Below are 23267 nucleotides of genomic sequence, written 5' to 3' on the forward strand. Positions count from 1 at the left end.
TCTTTGATTGTTTGTTTTTTTTTTTTTTGCATTGAAGAGGAGAAACCAAAGAGGCAGCGCAGCAAGAAGAAGAGGGCGCAGCGTCGCACCGCTCCTCTGTCCAGGAAGCAGAGGATCAGACAGCATATCAGAGAGACGATGCTGCAAGGCCAAAACCGCCTGCATAGAAGTGTACGTTGTTTCTCTATGTGGCTTTTCAAAAGATATTCTCACTTTGTTCACTATTTATAGTCCGGAGGTTTAGTCGCATTGAATTACTGCTTTTATTTTACGACCTGCTCAGAATTTGGTGATGTTACAACAACATATCTTAATGCATGTTAGTAGAACCTTATGTGATTGCAGGGTTTCCCCCAGTGTAATTATAAGCCTGGCGGGCCACCAGGCTTTACTTGTGCCCCCACCAGGCTAAGCATTGCTTATTTATTTAAGTCTTTTTAAAATGTTTACCTTTTTTAAGACTGTATAGTTGGTGTCCTGGTATTAATCTTTCAATAACACATAATTATCGAGTGATATTTTAAAATTTTCTGTCAACCTTAAACATTTTTTAACTCAAAAACACAACGGGCCGCTGGATGACTGACTGCCCCAGGGCCCAACCACCGGGCTTAGCAAGTTTTCTGGGGGAAACCTTGGATCGGCCAAAACAAAGTATTATTCAGTCTATGAAAATGAATATCTAAATATCTTCACATTTATTTTCAAATAAGTATCTGAAAGGTGTGGCAAGCATTTGCATTAATTTGATTACCCGTACACAGAGTGTACCGGTTCCAAATGTGAATTTTTACACGTAGAATAGGGCTCCATGATTAGATCTGACCTTTTTTTTTCTTTCAATGCATGGACTGAAAACTAACACGGGACCTGACCATGAAGACACAATCCTCCTTACCAAACTTAGTGATGGCAGCAGCATGCTGTGGGTATCAAGATGGACGGGGAAGCTGAGATCACAGTTAGATGAATAGGGATGAAAACAGATGCGTGCCACACTTTTCAGATTTTCATTTGGAAAATATTTGAAAACTATATTTCTCCTTCCTACTCACAATCTTGGTCTGTCATTTAAAACCCACCAAAGTACATTTGTAGTTGTACTGAGACTGAGGTGTGCGAGTTTACCTAAATATGTACTTATTTTTGTGAGGCAGTGTTTTGGAGCAGAGCGAAGTATGACGTCTCTCTCTCTCTCTCTCTATTTCAGAGCTCTTCACATCTATCTCCCCATCAGGCAGTTCTTCTATGACATCATCCACCCTGACTACAGCCCCGTGTGTGACGTCTACGCCCTCATGTTTCTTATTGATGTCGTCAATTTCATCGTGACTATATATGGATACGGGGCCTTTGGGGTACACACATAAGCACAATTTTCTACTGTATGTGGTTAGGATTACAGAGGATTCTGTGTGGAACATCACACAGTTTTTGTCTCCTCTTTAGAAATACTCTTCCTCAGGTGGACATCTCAGAGACTCTGTCAGAAGACCAGGTTCCCGAGGCCTTTCTGGTCATGCTGCTCATCCAGTTCGGCACCATGATTGTCGACCGCGCCCTGTACCTGAAGAAGTCTCTGCTGGGGAAATGTGTTTTCCAGGTTGTGCTGGTGTTCGGCATACACTTCTGGATGTTCTTCATCCTCCCCGGAGTCACAGAGAGGTTAAAGCTTTTGTTTTTCTTCAAATTGATTTACTGGGATAAAGCCGATTAACCTTCGCCATAAACTTAGACTTGGCGTAAAGTTGTGGGCTATGTTTAAAAGCTGGAAATCAACCAATTTTAAAACCTAATATTTATTCAGAGTTATGAAAGAAACTTGATAGCAAACAGACAAGTGATACGCTTCACTAAGGGACATTTCACCAAATATTAGAGGGTGTGTGTGTATATTAGATATTTTATTTATAATGCCAAACTTGAGAGGACAAGAGGAAATCCACAGTACATTCCAGCTCGTTCTTCCAACTTTTATTTTGTTGAAGATAAGGTGTCCAAATTCCGCCACGCCGAAAAAAAAATTAATTCAGTAATTTTAAGCACTATAGTCATGCCTGTAAGCTAATCACCTTGGACGTGTAGATTGGGTTTGTATTGCTTTAAGAATGTATAAACTCCTGAGAAAGACACAACTTTAAAAGCAAAGAAAGGAAGGGACTGGACTGACATAAATATCACTTTCTTTATGACACCCTGAGTCTGTTTATTTTCTGTCATAATAACCTCAGACAGTGAATCTGTCGCTTGGTAATAAAAAGACTGCCGTTCAGATGGTTGATGTCTCTGCTTATCTCTGTCTACTCCAGGAGGTTCAACAGCAACCCGATTGCTCAGCTTTGGTATTTTGTGAAGTGCATCTACTTTGGACTGTCTGCCTATCAGATCAAGTGCGGCTACCCAAACCGCATCCTGGGTAACTTCCTCACCAAGAACTACAACTACCTCAACCTCTTTCTCTTTCAGGGGTACGATTTCCTTCAGCAGTTACCTCAAGCATAAGTAGAAACATGGTAGCTTTTAAAATATATCTGTATGTTTGTTTGTTTGTTTGCTTTTTTAAATGGCTGCCTGACTCTCTCCTTTCAGCTTTCGGATGGTCCCTTTCCTTACTGAGCTGAGGGCCGTGATGGACTGGGTTTGGACCGACACCACTCTGTCTCTCTCCAGCTGGATTTGTGTTGAAGATATCTATGCTAACATATTCATCCTCAAATGCTGGAGAGAGTCTGAAAAAGTAAGAGAGTGTGCCTTGCAACAGCATCCATAAGCATCCCCAAATTTACATGAAATTTATTTGGATTTTGTGTGACAGAACAACAGGAAGTAGTGCATAACTGTACTAATTTTGCAAAGAATGATGGATAAAACTTTCAGCCTCTAAATGTCCAAACCTGATCGACACACATTAAAAGATTTGCAGTTGCAGTGAATGCATGCAACTGCATTCACTGCAATACATTTACTTACAGGTGTATATACACCGTGTTCCAAATTATTATGCAAATTGGATTTAAGTGTCATAAACATAAATTTTTTTGTTGTGCTATTAAATTTATAGATGGTATTGTGTGTCAGGGCTCTTTGAATCACTATAATTAATTTCAGAGAGCTGGTTGATTAGTTTGTCTGGTGAGCTCAATTAAAGGAAATCTACTTAAGAAGGATGTTCCACATTATTAAGCAGGCCACAGGTTTCAAGCAATATGGGAAAGAGAAAGGATCTCTCTGCTGATGAAAATCATCAGATAGTGTAGTGCCGTATGACAAGGTATGAAAACATTAGATATTTAATGAAAACTGAAGCGTTATCGTACTGTGAAGAGATTTGTGGCTGATTCAGAACAAAGATGGATTTGTACAGATAAAGGCAGAATGAGGAAGGTTTCTGTTAGACAAATTCATCAGATTAAGAGAGCAGCTGTTAAAATGCCCTTACAAAGCAGCAAACAGTTATTTGAAGCTGCTGGTGCCTCTGGAACCTCAAGGTGGAGGATCCTCCAGAGGCTTGCGGTGCATGAACCTACTATTGGGCCCCTAACCAGAGCTCACAAGCAGAAACGGTCGCAGTGGGCCCAGCCGTACATGAAGATTAATTTTCAAACAGACTTGTTCACTGATGACTGCTGTGCAACCCTGGATGGTCCAGATGGACGTAGTAGTGGATTGGTGGTGGACGGCCACCACATCACAACACGGCTGTGACGTCAGCAAGGAGGTGGTGGAGTCATTTATTGGGCCGAAGTCATGGGGAGAGAATCATTGGTCGGCCCCTTCAGAGTCCCTGAAAGTGTGAAAATGACCTCAGCAAAGTATATGGACTTTCTGACTGATCACTTTATTTCATGGTTCAAAAAGAAGAGCCGTACCTTCAGTAGCAAAATCATCTTCATGCATGACAATGAATGCTGCAAGGAATACCACTGTGTCATTGGCTGCTATGGGCATGAAAGGAGAGAAACTCATGGTGTGGTCACCATCCTCCTCTGACCTCTGACCTCAACCCTATTGAGAACCTTTGGAGTTTCCTCAAGCAGAAGATCTGAGGGTGGAATGCAGTTCATATCAGAACAGCAGCTCTGGGAAGATATTCTGACATCCTGCAAAGAAATTCAAGCAGAAACTTTCCACAAACTCACAAGTTCAATGGATGCAAGAATTATGCAGGTGATGTCAAAGAAGGTCCTATGTTAACATGTAACTCTGTCTGTTGAGATGTTTTTGATTGAAATAGCTTTTGATTTTAGCTTTTATGACCACTTAATGCTGCACATTCAAAGAATGACCGTTTGCAGTTCTTCATAATCCATAAAATGTTTAGAAAATCTGCTGTGCATAATGATTTGGAACAGTGCAATTTGAGGGTTTTTTTTTCAAAAAAATACTGTTCTCATGAGGAGCTTTGTTCAGTAAAATTTGATTTATACTGTAATAGTTCATGACTTGAAAATCATCATTTGCATTGACCATTTAAGAAAATCTGAGAAAATATCCCTTGCATAATAATTTGGAACACGGTGTATATGGACTTCATATGTATCAGGTTTTTATTGTTAAAAATGAAAAATAACTTTCTATTCACAATCACACTCTGCTTTTCAGTTGCTCTATCAGACAAATCCTAACGAAATTCATTGAAATTTGCCATTAAAATGCCAGAAAATGAAAAAGATTCCTGTGGCATGAATACTTTTTCAGGCACTGTAGGTCACAGTTGCTATGGTAGCACTAATTTAAACTTATATGAAGTTATGACTAAAAGTGCATAAAGCAATTAATTGGAGTGATTAGAGATTGTTTGTCTCTTTAAAGAAACATTAAATACATTCTAGTAGGATTCATATAGTGTGATGAATTTTTAAATGTATTAGTCTGTAGGAGTTTTAATCTACATAAGGAGAAGCTAAACAGCTGCTACAATTTTCCAGAAATTTCCACACCCTCCAGGACAGAAGAAGAAGAAAGTTGTCAAATATGGCATGGGTGGCTTCATAATCTTTGCCCTGATCAGCATCATCTGGTTCCCACTCCTCTTCATGTCTCTGGTCCAGTCAGCGGTCGGAGTGACCAATCAGCCGGTAGACGTCTCCATCCAGCTAAGCATCGCAGGATATGAGGTCAGCACCAGCTGCGTCTGCTAAGACTCTTCCTGTGACACAGAAAAACTTAGAAGCTGTTATTTTACTGCCTCATTTGAAGCGTGACTCGGCTTTCACGCACTGCGCACGCTCGTATGTTGGTAGATAAATGTCTTTCTCTGTCTGGTGTGTCTTTTTGCAGCCTCTGTTCTCCATGACCGCTCAGGAGCAGAACCTGGTCGCCTACACCGAAGCCGGATTCAACCGACTCACAAAAGTTTATGCTACTCATCCAGTGAGACATGTTCACTTCACTGCAAAATCAAACAAATCCCCTGCATGGGATGACGAGCAGAGGAAAGTTCTACAAACCAGTAGAAAACTGACTATACCAACTAGGAAGTACCATACGTTTTTACTTTTTTGTGATCAACATTGAAAAAAAAATTATTTTAAACAATAAAAAAGCAGATCTAATATTTATTAAATATTCAGCACATCTTTCCAAACAATATTAATCCTGTTTGAGAAAAGATGCACAAATCACACCATAAATGCATTTGAAGGACGTAGATGAGGATTTGATTGTCTACGTTGAAAATTAACAGTGGCTGATTTATTTTTTGAAATAAAATTCGACATTTAGTATCAGACATTTATTGAGACCCATTAGAAGGTGTAAGTCTGTTCTCTCTCTCTATGCGTCCCAGGGTGCCATGCAGTTCCTGATGAACTATGAAGCCAAGGACATTGTTGCCGCTAAAATCAAGAGCGATGCCAGTCTGCTTTGGACCATCAGCCCAGCCAGTCGAGCAGCAATGATCGAGGAACTGAGCGACTCTTCTCACATATACATGAGCTTACGCTGGACACTGCTCAGGTTCGACCGCGCAAATACACACAGTTGCTTTTCCCACTGTGCGTACTTGTATTTCATTTGCAAACGCCCGGATTTACCAAAGGAGAGCTTACGGTGGCAGTACACCTCCGAGTTGACCTTCTATATTAAACACATAGCATAGTTTTGCACCAGGTTCTGTTTTGATCAGTGTTGTAGTTTGACTCAAATTCCTCATTTTGTAGCATCACCTTTCTACAAAAAATTAAACCAGTTTAAAATTGGTAATGCCAGGAATAGTGTACAGCAACTCTCTCTTACACAAATACTTTTCAGTCCAGATCAATCTATTTTTAACCCTTTAATACAACAACAAAGTGTCATATCACACTGTAAAAATGAAATTGTTTAGTGGATGCATTTAACTCCCCCATCATCATATCCCCCCCAAAAATGTTTCTTGCATAGATTTGACATTTTTATACAGAACCTTGTTAAACAACATGCATAATATTCAAGTAAACTTAACTACATGCTGCATGCAAAACTCATAATTTGCACTTAAACATCATGATTAATGTTTGATTGTCTACGTCTATATTTTTGTTTTGTTGCTGTTTCTGTGCCTTTAATTACCACTGCAAAGCAAATTTTCCCTCTGAGTGTACTATTAGTTTTACAGTAAAATCAAAATAAACTAATTAATGTTGTTTGTTCACGTCTTCTATAGGCTGAGTCTGAGTAGACACTGGTATGATTTAAAGGAGACAAGTGGGGCTGTGTGAATTAAAATCACCATCAATTGGTGTTAAAGGTGTTCATAAAAGTGACATCTTATGTTACCAAACTGCATACCTTACAGATAATTGTTGTTTGTTGCTTGTGTTGCTCTCCTCCTCAGGAATGCGTCCATATCAATGAATGTCGAGGCGGTGGGAGAACACACGGTGAAGTTTGACGACGTGGCGTTGAGGGACGGGATTGTCCAAATGCTCAAAGGCAACAGCAACAAACCTGTGTGAGTCCCTCTTTCTGCACAACCAGCTGGACTTCACTTGCTTTTTACCCTCTTCACTGCTGTTCTGAAGTGAAACTTTACAAGCCTGAGGTGCTTTTATATTATCCCGACACTCCAGCATTACCGTTGCTTCAATAACCACCAAAACTCCATTTCATTTCACTACTTTAGATGTTTTTCTCACTGTAGTTAGATTGCAAAAAAAGTGGTTCACAACCAGATTGGATTGGTTATGTACAGCCATAAACTTCTTTACATCATGATAATTTATTATACCGACTTATCTGCAAAAAGCCAAATTCCATACATCATAATAAGATATCTATAGGTACAGGCATACAAAGACAGTTCATGTGAGTAAAACAGTCTTTTTTTTTGTGGCAAGAAAAAGGTAAAGGTAATTTTATTTATATAGCACATTTTCAGCAACAAGGCAACACAAAGTGCTTTACAGGAATTAAAAGAAAATACAAACAAAATAACTAACTAAAGGAAAGTGTTGATCCAAAGTAAATAAGCTAGATACTTATTAATAAAGGTGTTTATTTGTGTCTTCTTTCCTGAAGGATGATTCATTCTCTTCTGCCAAAATACATACGAGGTCCCAAAGGACAAGAATCTAAAATGGCAACCAGGATGTCAGTAGGTAAGCAACTGTGCACTGAGAGGGGTAGTGGTCATTTTGGAATGATACCTTGCCCCTGAGAATGTTGCTTAAGTTTACGATTTAGGCCAACACATGGTGCAATACTTTATTTGATAGTTATCTGGTATGAATCTAGAACTTCACTTTCTCCTCGGCACAGTCTCCCTCAGACTCATCCGAGCGCTCGGACCTCCGTGGACTCGCCTTCTTCCGGCCCATGTCCATCAAGCTCCAGCAGGTCAACGGCACGTCAGACAAAGAGGCGGGCCAGTGGTGGGTGGTGGAGGAGTGCTCCTCGGTTCTCACCTCCAGCGAACAGAAATGCCACAACATAGAGATTGTGGTGTTCAATGATAAGGTCAGCCCTTCAAGTCTGGGCTTTCTGGCCGGACATGGGTAGGTAGCAAAAAAAAAGAAAAAAGATGCGGGACTTGCTGAAAAATATACTGACACTTTTGCTCCCATTTGCTGAGAAATAATGATCTGTTGAATCAGATTTCACACATTCAATAGTATAATCTGGTCAATGTTTATTTGTATTATTAATCAGGTAGCACATTAACAACTAATCATATTCCTTGGTTTCGCTGTGTTTATTAGATTGGATGATTGAATAATTCAAACTATTTTTGATAAATAATATTGCAGTTGTTTTGATTTAGAACAAACACAATGACATATGATTCTTAATTTGAAGCTGTTTTTTTTTTCTTTCTTTGTTGGCTGCAGAATTGTCGGCCTGTACATGTCGGTGGTTCTCGTCATCGGTAAGTTCGTCCGGGAGTTCTTCAACGGGATCTCTCGCTCCATCATGTTTGAGGAGCTGCCCTGCGTGGACAGAGTCCTGAAACTGTGCACAGACATCTTCGTGGTGCGGGAGACCGGAGAGATGGAGCTGGAGGAGACGCTGTTCGAGAAACTCATCTTCCTCTACCGATCGCCAGAGACCATGATCAAGATGACCAGAGAGAAGAAAGACAGCTAGGACTCAGGACGCCCACCGTCTGTTACTAAGGTTGAAAGTGCTCACTTTTTAGTGTCTTAGGGTAAAGCAAAGACATTAGTTGTAGTAGTTAGTAAGAACCGCCAAGCGCACTATGCAGCAAGACTATCTTTTCTTCAGATTTTCCAACTTGTACATGTCAAAAGCAGAAATAGCACTTAATACAGAAAAGATTGATCTCAAAGTTCTGAATATTTTTTTATAAGGACTTCAATCCTTTCCCAACAAAAAGACTAACAATCAAAAATATTGTAGTCTTGTATTGTGGGATACTCTTTGCTCTAATATTTAGGCCTTTGTTAAATTTCAGCTGAACTGATGTAGAAGTTTTTGAAGTAGGCTAAAGCAAAAAAAAAAAAAAAGTTTTGTGTTTCAGTCTATTATCAGTGTAATGGACACAAGCATAGATGAATGTAGGCCATGATTGCTGCACTTATCCTCCTAATTCACACAAAATTAAATTTACATTTGTTTTATTTTAGTAAGATTAAAAATACCCCTTCTATATGAAAGTGGTATATGGAGTAAATTATAGAATTTTAGATACATGAACCATACCAGGTAAGGGCAGATGTTTTAATTTAAGGATGAAGTATTCCTTATGTCCGGTTAACCCGAGTTGTAATGGTACATCTACACCAATACAACTTCCATGGAATAAAATTATCTAGTTTGAATGTTAAGATTCAACTGACTTTACTGACAAAACTCTAGCAAACTGATGCAAAGTGTGAACAAAGATTTAAAATTTTGACTTGAAACCTCCAATAGCTGGATTTTCCAACTTCTTAATTTTCTTCTCATCCATGCTTAATAAAACTCTGGAGAAAGTTAGACCTACTGGAAGAGAAGGGAAAAATAGTCACTGTTACAGAACAAATCAGACTTTAACCATGCAGGAGGCATTCACAACAGAACCAAATGTCTAAGGTAGCCACTTAGAAATTATGTATTTAACAATTGTCTGTGCAACTTAATAATCGGTCAAGAGTTCCTGTCTACTGACAGTTTACTTTGCAGTGCATGTGTGTCTGATGGTTTTGGGTTCAGGACTTGATGGTATTTATTACAGATCCTCCTAGTGTTAAACTCCAAACTTGGACAAGTGAATGTATTAGAGCACTCATGCCTCTGTAAATGCCACATTTCTGTACATGTCCATATACACTCATTAAATATTAAATACCAAAACTTGTTACACAAAAATCTCTCAGCATCTTATTCTGCACCTCTTGACTACATGCACCAACTGAAAACCAAAGAGGCAAACAGGATTCAAGGTACTCATTTTTAATTACAAATGAAAAAGAACAATTTCATTCAGGTCCCAGTCTTTAATGTGACATCTAGATGTTTTCATACTCTTCTTCTCCCTTTCTTCTCCATGTTTTGAAGGACAGGAGGGACAGCAGGGCCTCACAACCCAGGAAAAAAAACAAAACTATTTACACCACAGCTTCACATCCTGGGAGGAAACAAAGGAGAAAGAAACATTAATACATTGAAAATCTACTTGGACGTGATGACAGACGAGCCTTTATTTCAAAGATGAGCAATGTATTAGTTGTGCACCTTCAATCAATAAAAAGGGCTAGATATTGTTTTTGACTATCCACTCAAGTATAGTAAGTAAGTTTCCAATAATAACCTTTTTCACAGAATTCAAGTTTTCTGAGACAGCTAAACTTGGGAATTTTCTTTACTTGTAAGCCACAATCATTAAATGTGCAAAAAAATGAAAGCTTAAAATATATTACTATGTGTGATTAATCTATCAAACCACCATTCTGAGAGACTACTGGAAGGCAAATACTGTCCCTTTTACACAATATTTTTTTAAATATGTACTAGTAAGTATTTTACCCAGTCGGTATGAGAAAAGATCCTATTTTTTGCTTTATTTACAATTGTAGGTCAATTAACTGACTAAAATATTTATAAAAATGTAGTTTCCTTGACATTTTGTAGCACAAATATATTTTTAAAAAATCTATTGAAGCACTTTTTAGCAATTATGGGTCAAGTTTTCAGATTAAATTTAAAGAGAAATTACAAGACAATTTCAGATCTTAAAACATACTTTTAACCTACACACAGGAATTTGGCATCATTTTAATGTTATGATATTTGTCAAGCAAATCTGAAAGTTTTGCTCACTACCAACAGACAGCCCATGAATAATACTAATAATTGCTAATTAAAAGACTTGGGTGGGTAGAATGCATCATTGAATGATGTGGATTTCACGATGACTTCAAATTCTGCTGTTAGAACCTGAATAAAAGCTGCTCATTGTTACCCTGGTGGACCTAAAAATAACATAAGGATGAAAAGAACTACTCTCCAGCAGGTCGTTTTCTAATGAACTTACATGCTGTTTTTGGCTTGATGACTTTGACGTTGGCTTCTGCGGCCTTCAGTGCCTCGACTTTGAACTGCGGCTTCAGCGCAGCCCGCACAGCGCTGGCGCAGATAGCGGAGAAGCGGATGTAGCTGCATGAAGGACACACCGGTTAGCTTAATGCTAAACAGCATATGCTAAGGTCTAATTATGACCGGAAAAGTAGTTCCATCTGATTCAAGTCACAAATGCACCTTAAAAGAGCCAGTCAACATTTTCGTTGACAGTCTAACTCTAATTAGAACCCGTGCAAATCGGAAGGTTAAGCATCAAAGCTAACAGAGGCTAATAGCATGGAGCTGAACTACAGGAAAAAAATTAAAGGCGAAACAACAACTCTTAAAAATACTCTCACTTGTACGAACAAGTTATGGTACATATCACAGTTTCTAAAGAAGCATCCACTAGATAAATTTAACATAGTCTTATTACCTCAGGCCTGCCTGTCTCCAGTATGCAACCATTTTGACTGCTCCGTAACTTCAAGGACAGGTCGGGAAGGTGCGTGATGACGTCATATTACATACGTCAGGACTTCTTTGTCCAATCGGGAGCGATTCGGGCAGGGATTGACAGAGATGGCAGCCACACATCTCCTAAACAGAAGCTCTCTCAAACACAGACAAGACAAAGGTCTCTTACAGAACTAATTCCGCTTCATGCAGTCCACTGACTGACTGTAAAATATTACCTTAACACATTTATTAATGTGCAGTGTTACGGGCCGCCCCATACAGTCCTACTACTGTTTTTTTCTGCTATGATGTGAACCAAGAGTTTGTCATTTAAATCGTATATTCTATTCTATTCTATTCTATCTATTCTATTCTATTCTATTCTATTCTCATAGTATTTCATTTTATTTTTCAATGCTTAATTTTATTTTTAGTATTACTGATTAATATTATTTTAAAAATGCATACTTTGATTATGTATTCATTTTTTAAAAAAATATGGCTTGTGTACATTCGTGCTTGTGTATATCACTGCTAGATGTAAAAAAAAAAAGTTTACTTCATTTTTAACTTGAACCCATTCTTTTTTATTTACAAACCCTTTGCAATGTTGTATATATAAATGAGGTCTATTTTGTTTTGACTGATTGAGATTGTAAATACATTAAAAAAAAAAATCCAGACTTAATTTTATTTTAGAATGTCGTTACATAAAGAGTGTTTATAAACGCCCAGTTTTCATTTTAGAGATATTGAGATTTCTTTTTCATAATGTAGAGCAAAACTACTTAGCTATGCTATGACCCTTATATTGAATACACATAGAATTTATTTTTGGCAGAAATCTTGAATTTAGGACTGGATTTGTATAAAACCACATAGTGAATAACTATAGCCTAATTATTTTTAATCCGTTAGAGAATGAAAAGGGGAAATTTATTAAATAAATTGTAGATTGTTCTAGATAACGCTGTGAAGTATGCAGTTCTACCACCAGGGGGCAGTATCGCTGTTCAGCTAAAATCAGCCCAAAGCAGCGCTTTAGTCGCCTGTCGTCCTTCCTCCCCTCGGTCACGCTGTCTCTAGTCACCGGCTCCTGAGCTTCTGACGGAAAAGCCTGTAAAAATGAAGATCTGGGCGTCAGAGCACATTTTCAAGTAGGTGCCTCTCTTCCTGCCAAGATATTTGACCAGCCGTACGGGTTGCGGAGCTACGTTTCTGTCTATTGTGTAACCATTTTGAGTTGTTCCGTCTTCTTTTTAACCGCTACCGTTGTTAGCTTCTTCAGCTAAGGCTGTGGAGAAGTTCAGTAACTCGAATGAAAGCGGTTTAAAGTGCCGGTGTTTATCAGTCATGTATGTTGCCGCTTATAATGGCTAGCATGACATACTTTAAGCTTTTTAGCGTATGAAGTGTTTCTTGCGTGGGACTAAACCGGTAGTTAGCCGAATTAACACACCGACAGCTTTAGTTTTCTATTCTAAGCTCTTTTTTTTCCAGTTTTTGTTAAGTTTCGTCACATTGTTTAAAATTAACTGATGTTTTTGTGCATTTTGCTTGAATTCGGGTGGTTTTCACATAGCGTTTTTTTTAATTTTTATTTCCCCCACGGCGGCCAGTTTAACATTATGTACAGCATTATCAGTGTTGCATAACTGTTGGCGTGATGCAGTGTTTGCAGCAGAGGCGCATCCATCAAATAAGCAAGGATTAAATTACACTCTGATCCATTCAGGAGGCTGAACTGATTTAGATGCAGAACAATAGTCTTGTTTGTGTTATTTTCCAGTTCTAGAAGTTTCTGGGTGAGCTGCTACGTAGTGATGCTGTGAGTCTGCGCAGTGCGCAGGAACTGCTGCCTGGAAACGGCCAGTCGGGCTGCGATTGATTCAGTCCTGTGTTCCTGTGACATAACTACGTATCTTTTAGTAGACACCTTTTTTTCCAGAGCAAAACAAAAATACTATTAGTGGATATTGATAGTTTTAGATGTGTGCTCTTATGTTATCCAGTAAATATAATGTCAAACTGAATTATTATTTGACCGATTAGAAAATATTCAGAAAATGTTCAGAAAAAAATATATATAAAACAGGAAAAACAGCAATGCAGAGAAGAAGAAAATAACATCCTGCAAGTTTTGAAAAAAATCAAGTGCAACATAAGCATGGCACAAATTACAATTGTTGATATTTAGATATATTGTTTAAAATACATACCCTTTGGGTCAATTTGTACCCACACATTGCAAATGTTTTCCTTCCATTTTTCTTTTTACTCATTCACAATATGCAATTATCTTCCCCTCCTATATAATTTAATTCTGATCTCTGCTTGGACCTGTCATTTCTCTTATGAAATATGGCCGATATGGTCAAGCTAGACAGGGAGTCAGCTTCCGGTCGATGTTGTTAATTGGACAAACACAATCGCATTTTCAGACATTAGGTTATTGAAAATCTTTAATTGGTTTTCAAAACAGTTACAAAAATTACCACTTGCTGGTATGAATTGATGTATAAATGCTGTTTAAAAAAACCTCCCATTTGTTTAATCATGGTGTAAATTCTTTGCTTATTTTAAAATAGTTTAGAAAGCTGGATAGTAGACAACAACTCAAGTCTTTTTGAACACGTTGAGCTGTAATAAACATAATCTCTTTCTTTCCATATTACCAGCCACCCATGGGAGACGGTGACCAAGGCAGCGATGCAGAAGTACCCCAACCCGATGAACCCCAGTGTGTTTGGTGTTGATGTTCTGGACAGAAATGTTGACTCAGATGGACGGTTACACAGCACCAGACTCCTTAGCACAGAGTGGGGGCTTCCCGCCATAGCAAAATCTGTATGTCTATTCATCCTATGAGACACTTTTGACTTAAATCACATTCCAAGTTCTTCAGTCTGCATCAGGCTTGACAGGTGGCTTTGCTTTCAGATCATTGGAGTAACAAGAACATGCACGTATGTTCAAGAGCATTCGGTCGTGGACCCCAAGCAGAAAACATTTGAGCTGCAGTCAACAAATGTAAGTAGTACTACTATGAATGTTAGAGGAACAAATTAATGTATTCAAGCTTGAGTCCAAAGTGGGATTAGATGAAAAATAACTCAACAAAGACCTCAGTTTTTGTTGGCTGCTGGTCATTTAAACCCTTCACCAGTTTGCAGCCATGTTCCCTTTCTTAATATTAACAGTATTTTAGTCATTTGTGTGTACTTTTTCTCCAAGTTGACCGTTTTGGTGCATTATGGAATTTTATTTATTTATTTTCTTTGAGAAAATTGGAAAAGAGTAATAAAGAAAACCCTAATTACTGCAGTTGTTCTACTGGAACATGCTTGACATATTGTTGTAAAAACATTTCTTAGTTTGAAATTATAACATAGTTTGTTTTTGTTGCAAATAGTTGGCTGTTTGAGTAGATTTAGGCATTCAGGCAATATTCAAGTCATACAAAAAGTTTACTGCACAGGTTTGACATTTCTAATGTCGATCTGAAGTGACGCATAGTTGGAGGTATTGGCACTTCCAAAGAGTCAGGAGCAAAACTGCAAAGGTAAAAGATGATCAAGGGGAATAAAGACCAGCATCGGTTTTGTTTCTAAGACTTTTGGGGGTAGGAGCAAACGATGTTAGAAAATGACTCTTTCCAGGCTCTCTCGGATGTAAATTTAATTGAGATGTGTTTCAACGTTTTTTCCTTTTTAAAACCATTAATTGCATCCGTTACATCTGCCTAGATCTCCTTCACTAACCTCGTATCTGTCGATGAGAAGTTGACGTACAAGCCGCATCCAGAAGACCCTGGAAAGTAAGTGACTTAGACTTACTTGTGTATACCGTAGCCAGAAGCAGTACATCTGTCCAAAATATGTTATTTCTCACATGTTTGTCCTAATGTATATAATCTTTATAACAGGACAAGCAGTGATAGTTGCGTTTTTTATATCCTGCAGTGGTTTGCTTTGTGCTTTCAGAACAGTGTTAACTCAGGAGGCGCTGATCAGTGTAAAAGGCGTCAGTCTGAGCAGCTATCTAGAGGGACTCATGGCTAATACTATATCTGTTAATGCCAATAAGGTGAGTCTGCTTTTATTTGATCTTTTTAAACAAAACACCCAAACAAAGTTGTCTTAATGTTTCTTTTGCGTCAAAAGTCTTTGTTTCCTGTTGTTTGTGACTTGGGTGAACATCTGTTTCAGGGTCGGGAGGCAATGGAGTGGGTCATCAGACGGCTGAACACTGAGATCGAGGAGCTAGCAGCCACTGCTCGTGGCTCTATGCGTGTTCCCATGGCAGCTGCTGTCACAGAAAAATGACCCCTGGATTTCTTTTTAGTTTATTTTCTGCTTACTTCAGCACCATTAACTGACAGACTGAAACATGTCCTCTTACCCCCTCTAATCTGCCAAAACAGCCTAAAACCGACCGTCCAGTCCTCTGGTCCCACACACGCTTGTCTGGATTTTCCACTAGAACTTGGTCTGTTTTTCCTCAGTAAGTCTGCACCGACCGTCTCCACTCGTTTCTGAGGAGAATACCAGGGCACCCTGAGATGGTTTAGAAAAACAGGGTTGATTCAGACTGAACTTGAAGCTCACAGGACTGTTGTTTTGTAGACGTGGAAGTGTTTTTAAAAATGATTCACACTGTGCCTACACAGCCACCCAGCAACGCCAACTTTACCGTCCCCCTCGTTTTTCTTCGGCTGCAACATTTTATTGTTATTTCAAGGCATTTTTAGACCTGACCACTTCATCCGGTTCTAAAAGCAGACAGGTTGAAGGAGTAACTGGAAGTTAAAAATCTCAACAGCTGTTCATATTTTGAGGTTACATTTCTCTGTTTCCTGTGTTTTGTAACAGGGTGTTTAAATTGCATCTGGTCTTGTTGTGGTGCTTAAGAGGTGGAGTTGGTGATAGAAAAGGCAGGTTCTCTATGTACTTATAGAAATCTGACACTGCAGATGTGCTCTGATCCAAAGCCAACCATGAGCAGAAGGTGGCGCTGTAGAGTATTGTTCCTAAGAAACAAGCAGCTTTGAGCTTCTCTAAATGATTACAATGTGATGCAGATGCTAGTTTATCAGTATAGTTGATTGGTCTCCTCTTTTACAGTCTTTCTGATCTATTTAAAAAAAAAAAAGATTTCCTTCCATTTTACAGTGAGGATATGCTGTTTGGTTTACATGTTACAATTTAAGAATGTTCATATTTGAATGTTGAACTTATTTTCAGTATGTAAACTTTATAAGTGGAAGAAGGTCCCAGAAGCGTACAAATGTAAAATCGAACGAGTGGCTTTGGTGTTTTGCTAATTCTCACTAATGTCATAGGAGGATCTCTGCACTGACTGTGCCAACATCAGTTACAAAGAACTTTACTAATTTAATACCAGCTTATGCTTGAACTTTGTGACATTAACCTCTCTGTATGCTTTGACCACTTCATCTTCCTGTTTGTAAATGTCAGTATTTTTATTTGTTGCGTTGAATACTTGTTAAGACTGTTGAACTGCTCGTTTATAATATGAAGCGGGTATTTTATTCCGTTTTGGTTCTGACTGAATGGAGGAGACTCGTATAAACTAAGTGGATGTTGGGTCCGTCTACTTTAGCACTCTTTATGGACTTCCTTCCTCTTCTCACTGTAAAATTTTAATTTGTACAAATGGAAGTTTGTTTAGACTAAGGCTCTTACAGAATTCAGGTGAGTAACATTACCAGTCTACAGTCGGTCCGATCTCATTATCAAACGCATTCTGGGCTTTTTCACTCCAGTTACCAATTCAAAACACCTTTTTTTTTTTCATATTTTACAAACTGTTTCCATCATGTTATTCTCCTCTGAATACAGTATCTTGTTTCATAAAAGTAGTGGGGGTTTTTTCTATGGGAACATTTTAACATCGGCTGTAAATACTCATAGACTCATATTTATATTTTCATGGTGCTACATTCCAAGAATGTAAATGTGTACCAGAAACAAGAGTGAGCACTGGATTGTTTCAAAATAAAAGGGATGTCATTGTTTCATCAATGCTGTGGAATCTACTTTTTTGAATTGTCTCTGTACTATTTTAAATAGATGATTTGTAATGGGTTTTTTTTAGCTTGTAAGAAAATGTTTTTAAATTTGTATTTAAGTGGAATTTTAAAAGAAATCCACTCTAATAAATTATTTCTTCACAAAAAGCAGTCCTAAAAAATGTCAAACGTTAGGAAATACAGAAAAAAGCTGCAAGTAAATCAGCAAGTAGGTTTCTAATAGTTACTGTGGAGACTTGTTTACCCAAAGATCCCACATTTTGCAATGATTTTCTAACAAGATTAATAAGATTTGGAGATTTTTTTTCTTCTATCTCCTTATCATCCTGTTCAAAAATAAACAGATTCTTCCAGTCCAGCATATTGGCTAAAAGAATCGAGCGCTATGTCATATTTATACCCTGGGAAAATGGAACATAATATGACATTTTTAATTACAGTATTTTAGCATTTATGAATGAAAATAAAACAGTGTAAATGGGTTTTTCATAAACTTAACCAAGAATGTGAAAGTTGCAGTGTTTGGACAAAAAACCATGAAGAAACCATGTCTGAAGCATATTAATATTTATTGCTGAACAAATACAGGCAGCATTCTTCCAGTTGTTGGTCAGTTGTTTTGCTGAGCACCAGACGAACGGTCATATTTTGTACATGTGTTAATTTTCTGTTTATGTGTTAGTATGCATTGGGTAGCAAGGTGTGGCAGATTCAGGTTTATATTCCAGTCAAAGATGCATTTCTCTCGTGGAGAGAGATTCAAACCCGATAATTTAAGGCTGTTTAGATTTTGAGTGTGAGCCAAGAACAAAAAAGAATGTTTCACAAGTATGATGTTGATAAGTAGGAGCTTCTGTCTGTTTGCAGAATCTGCACATCTGAATAAATGGCTACAAACCCCTGTTTGGAAAAACAGACAATGACTTAGACAAAAGACTTTTGTGCTAATCAAAGAAGCATGAATGTGTGTTGGATAAGTTGGTTACCTTCTGCATTTCCAGGACTGTGTTGACCAGTTGTGCGTGTTTCATTCTTGGTAAAATGGTCCCTTCTCCCAGTTTTGCTGAAAAAAAAAATAAATTTTATGACACAAATGCTTAACGGCATCTAATCTAAATATTTAAAATACATTTATTTACATCTATCGCATGTAAGACTTAATGAAGCTGAAATCAGTCATGAGATCATGAGCTGTGAGCAAAGTGACATAATTAAAACTTACCATTCAGTTTACGTAAGGCCATAACCATCCCAGTCCTTATTCCATTTTCCAAAGCATCAGTCTGCAAGCAGAAACATGGCGTATTGCACCATAACCAAAAACAAATGACCTACTTTTACTTGCCACTTACCTTAAAGACTCCAATTTCGCTTGGCCCCAGTGTCAAGGTAACACTAAAAGGGAGCAGTGTTGTTAATTTTGAGAGACGCTAAAACTTTGGGTGTCAAATATTTCATTCTGATACATATTTAAGGCGTACTTATTCAACATCATGGAGCCCTTCAGCTTTCCGTCAGCAATCATCATTTTACTGGTGAAACTTGAGTCCTTGGAAGGAAAAAAAATATGGGATGATTAAATTATTTATTTCTTTTGAGTTAATCTAGCTGATTGGCATGCAAAATATCAGCAGACTGAAAGGAGAAATCAGTTCATGTTTGAGTAACCAACACTATTGTGTAAAATTAGAAGGCAAGGGTGCATACAAGAATTCATTTGGTCATTCTCTCAAGTAAAACAGCACAGGTACTTACAACGTAGAGTGTGAACAGAGGGACCTGTGTACCATTGGCTTCAATGGCAGTGGCCTTTACACCAACGTGGACATCCAGAATACCAGAGCCGGGCTGGAAGGAAAACATTGGAGCCTGTCTGGCATACACCTGAAGATTCATCAGCAAACCCGGATACATCTTGGGAAGCTGGACAGAGAGAGAGAAACGTTTCAGAGTACTTAGTTAAAAGGAAGAAAACTTAATTGATACTCCTATGCGACTAAGTCAGAACAGACAAACCTACCTGAGGGATGAACGCTCCCATTGATGAGGTATTCAGGTGGAAAGGAATATATGGCGGTATCTGAAACCATAAACCATGAAGCATCGGCAAACCAAGAAATCTGTGACTACAAATTCACAATATTTTCCTCCTCTGCTCTCTCTCTTTATGGCTGCACCTACCATGCTGTCATTGATGAGGGCCTGAAGCTCCCCTGCTGAGAAGTACCCAAATGAGGCAGAGTTCAGCGTGAACTCTGATATGCCCACTGACAGCATATAACCTGGCAGCTCAGGCAAGATGAACTCCTGGGCCACAAATGGAGGCTCCTTGTGAGTTTTGATGCTGTTGAACTCCCCCTTCAAATGAAAAGATCACACAATGTGTCATAAAACATGAATACATGTTCACAATGCCATACAGAAACAGATCCTGAAGGTAAGCTGGTTACCCTAGCTTACCTTTAACCCTAACTTCATATTCGAAGGTTCAATGTCAGGGACGCCAGTGAGGGGGACGTCAAAGTTAAGAACTTCATTTACGTCAAAGGAAACTGACACAACATAAAATGTATTGTTTTAATTCAGTCAATAATCTTGAATCGTTCAATTAAATTTGAAGAGATTCTATTTAAAGGATGTTGCAGTACCGTTCATTGCCTGTAGATGGTGGTCTAAGTCCATGATGGAGTTCTCAACTTCAGGACAGATCTGAGTACGAAACAAGCCACTGTTCAACACGACAAACAACCTAATATTTACAGTGTGGTCAGGTTATGTACATAATATCAATAATATGCTTAAATGGTTTGCTGAAATACATACTTGACTTTGTATTCTCCCAATGATATGTCCTTTGAAATGCTTGACAAATGGCTGGAAAATCCAACTGTGGACATAAAAGAAGACAGATTTGACACCCTGGCATCTTAGTGGGGTAGATAAATCCCTTTGTTTATTTTTGTTTTGTTTTTTTTCTCTGTACCTGGCTCCACCGTAGAACTCCATGGCCACATCTCCGACCGAAGCTTTACAGTAGATGCTGCTGACAGACAGATGCCCCCCAGCATCACTCCCGAGCTGCACTGCAGAGGTCACGTCGATGTTAAATATAGCCATGTCGAATGATCCGCCGTCATGTCTGGAGATTTAAAAGATGAAGATCAGTGGTGCTGCTGCATAACTCACCAAGGTCTAGTGAAATACTAATGCTGTTTAGCAGGTTTTTATATAAAATAATTAACATATATTTGATTTTGAACATGTGTATGTAAATAACTTATGTCTCTCCCCCTGAGAAAAAGCAGGATGTTTCAACGTGTGGCTAGCCTGTTCAGGGTAATGTGCAGTGTTGGTTTTTCACCAAGGTCAAAAAGTTGCATTCTGGTGTCATCTGAGCAGAGATCCTTCTTCCATGTTTTGCTGTGTTCACTAATTGGATTGCAGGAAGCTGCAAACAGGGATTTTTATGATAGTCATGTTTTTTTTGTTTTTTTTCTTTTGAATGAGGGAAGAGATGTGTGACCAGATGGATACATTTCCGTCTCAGGAGTCTCATATGGTCATCAGATTTTATTAAGGTGTGCGATGCACACACACACTCAGACACACACACATATGCAGGCCACACTTTTCAACTTTTGTTTTGCAAATTCGATGACTACTGTATTTATTTTTTTCTCCTTTCACTTCTGTGACTTTATGTTAGCCTCTGATACATAATCCTCATGAAATAAATAGAAATTTCAAGTCAGTGGGACAGAATGGGAAACATTTTAATGGATGTGGATATTTTTGAAAGGCACTGAAATGATGTTAATGAAATGTAGCTTAGTTTTATTTTATGCTCACAATAATGCACTTCATTTTCTCAGTGCTATAATTTTGCTACTTGAGGCCATTCAGAATCTAAATCTTGCCACGGCTGTGTTGAATGTTATTTTCTGTTCTAATTTTTTTGTGCTGAGCTTGATATGAAAGAATGAGGTGGAAACAAGAAGTAAAAGAAATCACAAGCTTCCTCATTAGAGTGAAAAGGAAACATAAGATATTCCTCAATTGTTTTAAGATGCCACTGTGATAAAATAATTTCCTGGTAGAGTTACAAAAGCAATGAAGACTGCCTTCCTTTAAACCAATCTGGCTAACTAATTGGAAAAAATAGATTTATTTGGAAGGACAGGATGTCTTGAAAACTGTATCCTATGGAAGCACCAATACAACGGGTGTTATGGAAAGATGGGACATTCGTGTTCTAATCAAAGCGTTGAAGGTTAAAAAGGAATCAGAACTTACATCGCATGAAAACGAGTCCTCCACTCCCCAGTAAGAGCAAAACTGAGACCTGCTATTGATGTCGTCAAGCCTTTCTGCTGGACAAACTCTACGTTGGGCTCTGGAAGGTCGCACTTTTTTATAGTCACACTAAAACACAAGAGGAAAAGAAAAAGGAGTGGAAATGTACGTTGAAGTCAGGGATATCTGCAGGCTATATGGAGGAAACATGGCAAACCAGTAGGCACATGAGCTGTTTCTTGTTACTGTGAAAACATGATCCTACCCTGATAGTGTGTAGTATACATTTCCGATGTAGATGTTAACGCTGCCACTGATGTCAGGAAAGGTTATTTGCTCCAACTCCTTCTGGATCCATCCTGTGCCCTCATGTTTTCCTGCAACAACAGCGCATGAATAGGACATATGGTGAACAAACTAAGCTGCTGCTCCATCCATCCATCCATCCATCCATCCGTCTCGTACCATTTCGAGTCGAAGGGTGTCGTGACAAATTTAAAGAAATATTTGAATAATTGGAAAGATTTTAGGCCTTTCCCAGAAAAGCAGCGGATGTTTGTTATAAAGTCAATGATTGTGATATAGTCAATGGCTGACAGCAATTGCAAGCATATGGGTGGTTTAAGAGCATCTCACATCCCCTTACCGTACTGAAGCCCTTTGTTTGTCAGGATGACTTGTACTGCAGGGTTCTCTCCACAGGCACACGACAGGAGCACAAAAACTACCATCACACATGGAAGCATTTTTTTTTTTCTTCTGTGCCTCCCTTACCTGTAAAATGACAAAAGAAAATCACTTTGAACAACAGCTCAGCCTTTCCGGCATATTTTGAAGCCTCTGGAAAGCAAATGTGACATGAATAACATACCTGAAATGAGGAACAGATGGCGGACGAAGTTGAATAAAAAGTTCTTGCAGAAGGATTTTGATTTCTGTTCGTACTGTGGCTGCAGACAAGTGAAGACATGCGACTTGTACTTCCTGCACTGCACTAATGAGAAGTGAAACTGGCTGACACCTAACAATAGCAGGGGGATAGTTGTCTATGACGGTATGAGGAACTGAAAGTAACAAATTTACTTTTCTTGTGTAGCTTCTAAGCTAAGGGGTGTAGGTAATCTCATCAAAAGTACCTTAACTGTTCAAGACTTAAACATTAACTAACAGAAAATTATATTTTTCCCATTCCTGGTTTTTACACCGTCAGGAACAGTAGGTACGACCAATAATTTGGAAGAGTTCTTTATTATCCTTCAGATGAAAATAGTGATTGTTGTTTGACTTAAAATGTCTGTGTTGTAAAGCGATGGGGATGTTTTGCTTCAATGCAGTAGATTAAACTATTAGGAGTTTATTGAACTAGAACACACTAAAACTGTATTCTTTGAGTGCAAACACTACAAATAGAGGAAGCTTAATTAACCATTCAAAACAGAATTTCAAAAGTGTTCTGTGGAAACTTGAATGACTCTAAGCAATG

General features: G+C 38.4%; 4 protein-coding genes across 5 annotated transcripts in view; 2 read left to right on the forward strand and 2 right to left on the reverse strand.

Moving 5' to 3' along the window:
- The window catches only part of LOC116727509 (piezo-type mechanosensitive ion channel component 2), a 39637-nt gene extending 30670 nt beyond the window's left edge, over positions 1–8967 (forward strand). The window contains 14 exon segments of the mRNA XM_075074334.1: positions 38–147; positions 149–171; positions 1211–1358; positions 1450–1464; positions 1466–1665; positions 2310–2468; positions 2590–2737; positions 4929–5117; positions 5281–5373; positions 5789–5958; positions 6818–6934; positions 7501–7580; positions 7751–7976; positions 8310–8967. Coding sequence (XP_074930435.1) covers positions 38–147; positions 149–171; positions 1211–1358; positions 1450–1464; positions 1466–1665; positions 2310–2468; positions 2590–2737; positions 4929–5117; positions 5281–5373; positions 5789–5958; positions 6818–6934; positions 7501–7580; positions 7751–7976; positions 8310–8565 — 1934 coding nt within the window. The 3' untranslated portion in view covers positions 8566–8967.
- An 890-nt stretch (positions 8968–9857) lies between these two features.
- atp5f1e (ATP synthase F1 subunit epsilon) lies at positions 9858–11548 on the reverse strand. Its single transcript, XM_032574968.1, has 3 exons — positions 11417–11548; positions 10955–11076; positions 9858–10048 (listed from the first exon to the last, which is right to left on the reverse strand). Coding segments are annotated over exons 1-3 (156 nt in total). The 5' UTR covers positions 11449–11548; the 3' UTR covers positions 9858–10046.
- A 915-nt stretch (positions 11549–12463) lies between these two features.
- Positions 12464–17483, forward strand: LOC116725235 (PRELI domain containing protein 3B). Of its 2 annotated transcripts, none has more exons than XM_032571163.1 (6): positions 12464–12596; positions 14118–14286; positions 14380–14469; positions 15186–15256; positions 15402–15525; positions 15648–17483. In XM_032571163.1, the coding sequence occupies exons 1-6, from the start codon at positions 12565–12567 to the stop codon at positions 15762–15764; spliced, it is 603 nt and encodes a 200-aa protein (XP_032427054.1). In that variant the 5' UTR covers positions 12464–12564; the 3' UTR covers positions 15765–17483. The 2 variants fall into 2 exon arrangements, with proteins under 2 accessions (XP_032427054.1, XP_032427062.1); XM_032571171.1 differs by having other exon boundaries at positions 15423–15525.
- Positions 17484–18038: 555 nt separating this feature from the next.
- Positions 18039–22797, reverse strand: bpifcl (BPI fold containing family C, like). The gene is made up of 16 exons (XM_032571149.1): positions 22656–22797; positions 22431–22558; positions 22050–22161; positions 21785–21913; positions 20475–20630; positions 20315–20378; positions 20140–20200; positions 19952–20043; positions 19673–19849; positions 19512–19571; positions 19247–19414; positions 18973–19040; positions 18844–18886; positions 18714–18774; positions 18478–18554; positions 18039–18391 (listed from the first exon to the last, which is right to left on the reverse strand). Exons 2-16 carry the CDS (start codon positions 22528–22530, stop codon positions 18314–18316), a joined length of 1446 nt encoding a protein of 481 aa, XP_032427040.1. The 5' UTR covers positions 22531–22558; positions 22656–22797; the 3' UTR covers positions 18039–18313.
- Between the last annotated feature and the right edge of the window lie 470 nt (positions 22798–23267).

The sequence above is a fragment of the Xiphophorus hellerii genome, chromosome 1 (assembly GCF_003331165.1).
Source record: "Xiphophorus hellerii strain 12219 chromosome 1, Xiphophorus_hellerii-4.1, whole genome shotgun sequence".
In the NCBI taxonomy this organism is placed as follows: Eukaryota; Metazoa; Chordata; class Actinopteri; order Cyprinodontiformes; family Poeciliidae; genus Xiphophorus; species Xiphophorus hellerii.

What these genes read in the sequence shown, in the direction of transcription:
- LOC116725235 (XM_032571163.1), top strand. Translation starts at nt 12,565, where the DNA reads ATGAAGATCTGGGCGTCAGAGCACATTTTCAA. An exon ending in TTCCCGCCATAGCAAAATCT is followed by an intron (nt 14,287 to 14,379) that starts GTATGTCTATTC and finishes CTTTGCTTTCAG; the next exon opens with ATCATTGGAGTAACAAGAAC. An exon ending in TATCTGTTAATGCCAATAAG is followed by an intron (nt 15,526 to 15,647) that starts GTGAGTCTGCTT and finishes CATCTGTTTCAG; the next exon opens with GGTCGGGAGGCAATGGAGTG.
- atp5f1e (XM_032574968.1), bottom strand. Translation starts at nt 11,448, where the DNA reads ATGGTTGCATACTGGAGACAGGCAGGCCTGAG. An exon ending in TGGAGACAGGCAGGCCTGAG is followed by an intron (nt 11,077 to 11,416) that starts GTAATAAGACTA and finishes TCCTTCATGCAG; the next exon opens with CTACATCCGCTTCTCCGCTA.
- bpifcl (XM_032571149.1), bottom strand. Translation starts at nt 22,530, where the DNA reads ATGCTTCCATGTGTGATGGTAGTTTTTGTGCTCCTGTCGTGTGCCTGT. An exon ending in GGCTCCATGATGTTGAATAA is followed by an intron (nt 18,887 to 18,972) that starts GTACGCCTTAAA and finishes GCTCCCTTTTAG; the next exon opens with TGTTACCTTGACACTGGGGC. An exon ending in GGCCTTACGTAAACTGAATG is followed by an intron (nt 18,555 to 18,713) that starts GTAAGTTTTAAT and finishes TTTTTTTTTCAG; the next exon opens with CAAAACTGGGAGAAGGGACC.